Source organism: Engraulis encrasicolus, chromosome 15, assembly GCF_034702125.1.
Source record: "Engraulis encrasicolus isolate BLACKSEA-1 chromosome 15, IST_EnEncr_1.0, whole genome shotgun sequence".
Lineage (NCBI taxonomy): Eukaryota > Metazoa > Chordata > Actinopteri > Clupeiformes > Engraulidae > Engraulis > Engraulis encrasicolus.
In genome coordinates, this window is record NC_085871.1 from 53,432,998 (window position 1) to 53,440,497 (window position 7,500).

At 44.3% G+C, this 7,500-nt stretch overlaps 1 protein-coding gene across 1 annotated transcript in view; it reads left to right on the forward strand.

The window, feature by feature from the left end:
- The window catches only part of dgki (diacylglycerol kinase, iota), a 207,549-nt gene that overhangs the window by 188,082 nt on the left and 11,967 nt on the right, over window positions 1-7,500 (forward strand). Inside the window, exons 29-31 of the mRNA XM_063217816.1 lie at window positions 270-307; window positions 6,237-6,357; window positions 7,253-7,289. Coding sequence (XP_063073886.1) covers window positions 270-307; window positions 6,237-6,357; window positions 7,253-7,289 — 196 coding nt within the window. The remainder of the gene's footprint in view (window positions 1-269; window positions 308-6,236; window positions 6,358-7,252; window positions 7,290-7,500) is intronic.

The following is a 7,500-nucleotide window of genomic DNA, read 5'->3' on the forward strand; positions in this document are numbered from 1 at the left end:
TTATTCAGAATTAAATAGTCCCGTTGAGTTTACACTTTCACTTTCATTTAATTCCAAATTGAGAAGTGTCTACATGATGTGTTTACATGATATTTTCATCAAAGTGGAATTAAGTTTTATTCTGAATTAAATTGAGTTCATTCGGAATTAAATGTCCGATATAACAGAGGCCAGTGTTTGTTGTTTTGAGTCAGTGTTTGTTGTTGTTGTTTACTCCTGTTTACTCAGTTGTTGTTTGTTTACTCGTGTTCCTGCTCCTCTCTTCTCAGGCCTTCTCGCTGCTGCGGCCATCGGAGACATATCCATGGTAACCAACCGCACTCCACCAATCAGATGTCACTCACCCTGCTCATATCCACTCTGCCTGTCACATCTTACACCACACACACATCTTACACCACGACACCACACACATCTTACACCACTACACCACACACATATTCACATCTTACACCACACACATATTCACACCTTACACCACTACACCACACACATATTCACATCTTACACCACTACACCACACACATATTCACATCTTACACCACTACACCACACACACATCTTACACCACACACACATATTCACATCTTACACCACTACACCACACACACATATTCACATCTTACACCACACACACATATTCACATCTTACACCACCACACCACACACCACTACACCACACACATATTCACATCTTACACCACTACACCACACACACATCTTACACCACACACACATCTTACACCACTACACCACACACACATCTTACACCACTACACCACACACATATTCACATCTTACACCACTACACCACACACATATTCACATCTTACACCACACACACATATTCACATCTTACACCACTACACCACACACATATTCACATCTTACACCACTACACCACACACATATTCACATCTTACACCACTACACCACACACATATTCACATCTTACACCACACACATATTCACATCTTACACCACTACACCACACACATATTCACATCTTACACCACCACACCACACACACATCTTACACCACTACACCACACACATATTCACATCTTACACCACTACACACATATTCACATCTTACACCACACACATATTCACATCTTACACCACACACATATTCACATCTTACACCACTACACCACACACATATTCACATCTTACACCACTACACCACACACATATTCACATCTTCTCACATCTTACACCACTACACCACACACATATTCACATCTTACACCACTACACCACACACATATTCACATATTCACATCTTACACCACTACACCACACACATATTCACATCTTACACCACTACACCACACACATATTCACATCTTACACCACACACATATTCACATCTTACACCACACACATATTCACATATTCACATCTTACACCACTACACCACACACATATTCACATCTTACACCACACACATATTCACATATTCACATCTTACACCACTACACCACACACATATTCACATATTCACATCTTACACCACTACACCACACACATATTCACATCTTACACCACACACATATTCACATCTTACACCACTACACACATATTCACATCTTACACCACTACACCACACACATATTCACATCTTACACCTCTACACCACACACATATTCACATATTCACATCTCACACCACTACACCACACACACATCTTACACCACACACACATCTTACACCACTACACCACACCACACACACATCTTACACCACTACACCACACACATATTCACATATTCACATCTTACACCACTACACCACACACATATTCACATCTTACACCACTACACCACACACATATTCACATCTTACACCACTACACCACACACACATATTCACATCTTACACCACTACACCACACACATATTCACATCTTACACCACTACACCACACACATATTCACATCTTACACCACACACATATTCACATCTTACACCACTACACCATACACATATTCACATCTTACACCACACACACATCTTACACCACGACACCACACACATCTTACACCACTACACCACACACATATTCACATCTTACACCACACACATATTCACATCTTACACCACACACATATTCACATCTTACACCACTACACCACACACATATTCACATCTTACACCACTACACCACACACATATTCACATATTCACATATTCACATCTTACACCACTACACCACACACATATTCACATCTTACACCACTACACCACACACATATTCACATCTTACACCACTACACCACACACATATTCACATATTCACATCTTACACCACTACACCACACACATATTCACATCTTACACCACTACACCACACACATATTCACATCTTACACCACACACATATTCACATATTCACATCTTACACCACACACATATTCACATCTTACACCACTACACCACACACATATTCACATCTTACACCACACACATATTCACATCTTACACCACTACACCATACACATATTCACATCTTACACCACTACACCACACACATATTCACATCTTACACCACTACACCACACACACATATTCACATCTTACACCACACACACATATTCACATCTTACACCACCACACCACACACACATCTTACACCACTACACCACACACACATCTTACACCACTACACCACACACATATTCACATATTCACATCTTACACCACTACACCACACACATATTCACATCTTACACCACACACATATTCACATCTTACACCACTACACCACACACATATTCACATCTTACACCACTACACCACACACATATTCACATATTCACATCTTACACCACACACACATATTCACATATTCACATCTTACACCACTACACCACACACATATTCACATCTTACACCACTACACCACACACATATTCACATCTTACACCACTACACCACACACATATTCACATCTTCACATATTCACATCTTACACCACTACACCACACACATATTCACATCTTACACCACACACATATTCACATATTCACATCTTACACCACACACATATTCACATATTCACATCTTACACCACTACACCACACACATATTCACATCTTACACCACTACACCACACACATATTCACATATTGCACCAGTACAGTATTGCACCACATATCATATTCCGCCACTACACCCCACATGTCATAACTGTGTTGTCACATATTCCACGTGTACATGCTGGTCTAAAGTGAAAGTGAAACGGCCTTGTTGACCTGTTGCCCTGCTGCTCTTATGACCGTGACTCATGAAGGAATCCACGCTGCTGTTTGGTCGCTCACGTCACGTCACGGGGTCTCATTAGAGCCTAGTACTCACACACACACACACGTAGGCATGCACACAGAAAGACAGACAGGCAGACAGACAGACAAGACATACAGACAGACAGACAGACAGACGCATGCACACAGACAGACAGACAAACAGACAGACGCACGCACACAGACAGACAGACAGACAGACAGACAGACATACACACACACACACACACACACACACACGTACCTGCGTATACGCAGCTGCGCGCACACACACACACACACGTGTCTTGTCGTGGCTGTCATGGGCATGTTTAGACATATCCCTGCCTTGTGACTATCTCTCTCTCTCTCTCTCTCTCTCTCTCTCTCTCTCTCTCTCTCTCTCTCTCTCTCCCCCTCTCTCTCTCTCTCCCCCTCTCTCTCTCTCTCTCTCTCTCTCTCTCTCTCTCTCGCCATCTCTGCCTTGTGGCTATCTTTCCTTTGGCAACGTCAGAAGTCTCCGTCAGTAGGCGTGTCTACCCTACATATTAACGTGCTCCTTCCTGTAAATGTTATCTTTATGGTAACTCCAGTGGCTGCAGCTGTTCTTTTGTTCTTTTTGTTTTCGTCGGCTTTGACATCTGATCAGGACATTCCTACTCTCAGCCACTCACATTCAGACTTTAAGAGAGAGACAGATCTTAGATCAGTGGTTCTCAACTGGAACAGTCTTGGGACCCACCATTTTCCACTCTCATTCGGTCGCGACCCAATTTCTTTTAGCGACACTCGAATGACTGGTTGCACGCTACTATCTCGCATAAACATTCTGATTTTATCTATGATGACAGATGATACCAGTTGACACCAGTTCAATCGCCTATCAAAATAAAAGTTGTAAATTGTTGCAGGAAAAGTTGGATGTTTTTTGGGTTTTTTTAAGCGAATCAATGAATTACGATTTTTTTCTTACACCACGGCTCCACGACCCACCCATGACCCCTCCGCGACCCACTTTTGGGTTGCGATCCACCAGTTGAGAAACACTGTCTTAGATATCACTACTGTATGGACAAAAGATGAGTTGCAGATTCAGTTATTGCGTGCTAACGCCATGGAAAAGACTGCAAACGATGCCAACCAAGACTTGCAAAATGCCTACCATGCTGTTGGAGACACGTAGCCCCATAATGCATGGCGTGCCATCTGAGGCACGCTGTAATAGTCATCGAAAGGTTAATTACCACAGTACCAGAGATTCTTTAAGTATACAGATATGCCAATGTAATAGGTTGCTATGGGCACCTAACATGACCAGGTTCCGGTCTGCCTAAAGGGGTGTGTCATAATACTCCTAGCATTGAATAGAACAGTCCTCAGGTCTGCCTAAAGGGGGATTTTCTCCCCCCCGCAATAATAGAACCCGGAAACAATGGGCTAATGGAACCTCTCTCTCTCTACTCTCTCTGATAGTACTACACTACTATGACATAACACAAGGCCTTTAGTAATGCACTACGACTTAGTCACTGCCATTCTGGTGACAACAAATTTGTAACGCTGATTTTTAATGGGCTAATTGCTGTCTTCACTGCATGTACACCGATGTTGGGAATTGAAACTGGATGGAAAAACACATGCGTTAGACAGTAAACTCAGGGGTGTCCAACATAGGATAGTATTACTTTACTGGCCCACTTGACATCAAATAGGCTGCACATGGCGCCTGAACTGAAACAAGTTTGACATCCCTGACGTAACTTCAATTGCTTTCTTCACTATATTGACTAAACTGCACACACACACGCACGCACGCACGTACACACACACACACACACACACACACACACACACACACACACACACACACACACACACAAACAAACTTTCATAACCACACTCATATACTACACACACACACCCACCCACACACACACACACTTCCATAACCACATTTATATACTGCACACACACACACACACACACACACACACACACACACACACACACACACACACACACACACACACACATACGCTTGTGATATTTTGAAATTACTTTAGCGGTGTGTCCCACTTGAGATCAAGTAGTGCTTTATATGGCCCCTGAACTGAAACTTGTTAACTGCTTTCTTCAGCATGTTGACTCTGGGTGGGACGGCATACAAACTGTTACTTCATTTCTTTCTCTTTATCTGTCTCTACATCCTCTTTCTGTGTGACACAAACACACTTTCATAATCACACTCATACACTACACACACACACACACACACACACACGATGACCCCTGCACACACACAAACAGGATAGACGGAAATAAAATCTCAAATCTATCTCTCTCTCTCTCTCTCTCTCTCTCTCTCTCTCGCTTATTCACTCCCCCCGCCTCTCTCTCCCTCTCTCCCTTTCTCCCTGCATTTCTCTCTCTCTCCTTCTTTCTCTCTAACCCCCTCCCTCTCTCCCTCTCTCCCTCTCTCCCTCTCTCCTTCTCTCTCCCCCTTGCATCAAGGTGGAATTCATGCATTATCATTTGTTTAATGATGTGATTTGGTGTGTGTGTGGGGTTTACTGTGTGCGGTTGGGAAGAATGGAGATTTGAGTGGGGGGTGGGTTTGTCGTGGTGCAATGGCTGTATTGTGATAATGTATGGTAGGTTAACGGCGTTTAAAAAAAGGCATTTTAAATCTCTCTCTCTCTTTCTCCCCCTCTACCTCTCTCTCTTCCTCTCTCTCTCTCCCCCTCTACCTCTCTCCCTCTCTCTCTCTTCCTCTCTCTCTCTCTCTCTCTCTTTCTCCCATTCTCCCCCCCCCTCTCTGTCTCTCTTCCTCTCTCTCTTTCTCTCTCTCTTTCTCCCCCCTCCCCCCCTCTCTCTCCATCTCTCCCCCCCTCTCTATCCCTCTCTCTCTCTCCCCTTCTCTCTCTTAACCACCCCGCCCCCCCTCTCTCTCCAGGTGTCTAGTTTGTGGAGTCAGGGCGTGAGTTTGCTCGTGAGGGATTCAGGAGGATGTTCAGCTCTGCACCTCGCAGCTCAGCACGGACACGCAGACGTAGTCACCTTCATACTCACACACGGTAACACACACACACACACACACACACACACACACACACACACACACACACACACACACAACACACACAACACACACAACACACACACACACACACACACACACACATACACACACATACACACACTCTCATACACACACACACAGAGACATGCACACACACACCTCGCAGCTCAACACGGACACGCAGACGTAGTCACCTTCATACTCACACATGGTAACACACACACACACACACACACACACACACACACACACACACACACACACACACACACACACACACACACACACACACACACCTCGCAGCTCAACACGGACACACAGTCGTGGTTACATTCATACTCACACACGGTAACACACACACACACACACACACACACACACACACACACACACACACACACACACACACACACACACACACACACACACACACACCTCGCAGCTCAACACGGACACGCAGACGTAGTCACATTCATACTCACACACGGTAACACACACACACACACACACACACACACACACACACACACACACACACGTACGCAGACACACACACACGTACGCAGACACTCACTCACACACACACACACACACACACACACACACACACACACACACACACACCTCGCAGCTCAACACGGACACGCAGACGTAGTCACCTTCATACTCACACATGGTAATACACACACACACACACACACACACACACACACACACGCGCGCGCACACACGCGCACACACACACACACACACACACACACACACACACACCTCGCAGCTCAGCACGGACACGCAGACGTAGTCACCTTCATACTCACACACACACACACACACACACACACACACACACACACATCAGCTTGATTTGATTTGTTCTGTTCTTGTTTCAGGTTCTAAGTTGATTTTGGACCTCACAGAGAGAGAAACGTAAGTCTGATTTGAAATGCACCATATTGTTTTCTTGATTGCATGATAAAGGAATGTAATGTGTCTCTCTGACACTTGCTGATCTTTTCACTTTTAGAACCTGTGCCTGGTTGTTTTGAAAAGAGATGATAGCGACAGCTTGATTAGTGGATGTGTTGTCTGTTGTCTGTATGTGTTTACTGGAGATGTACAGGATCCAAGATCCGGTTCC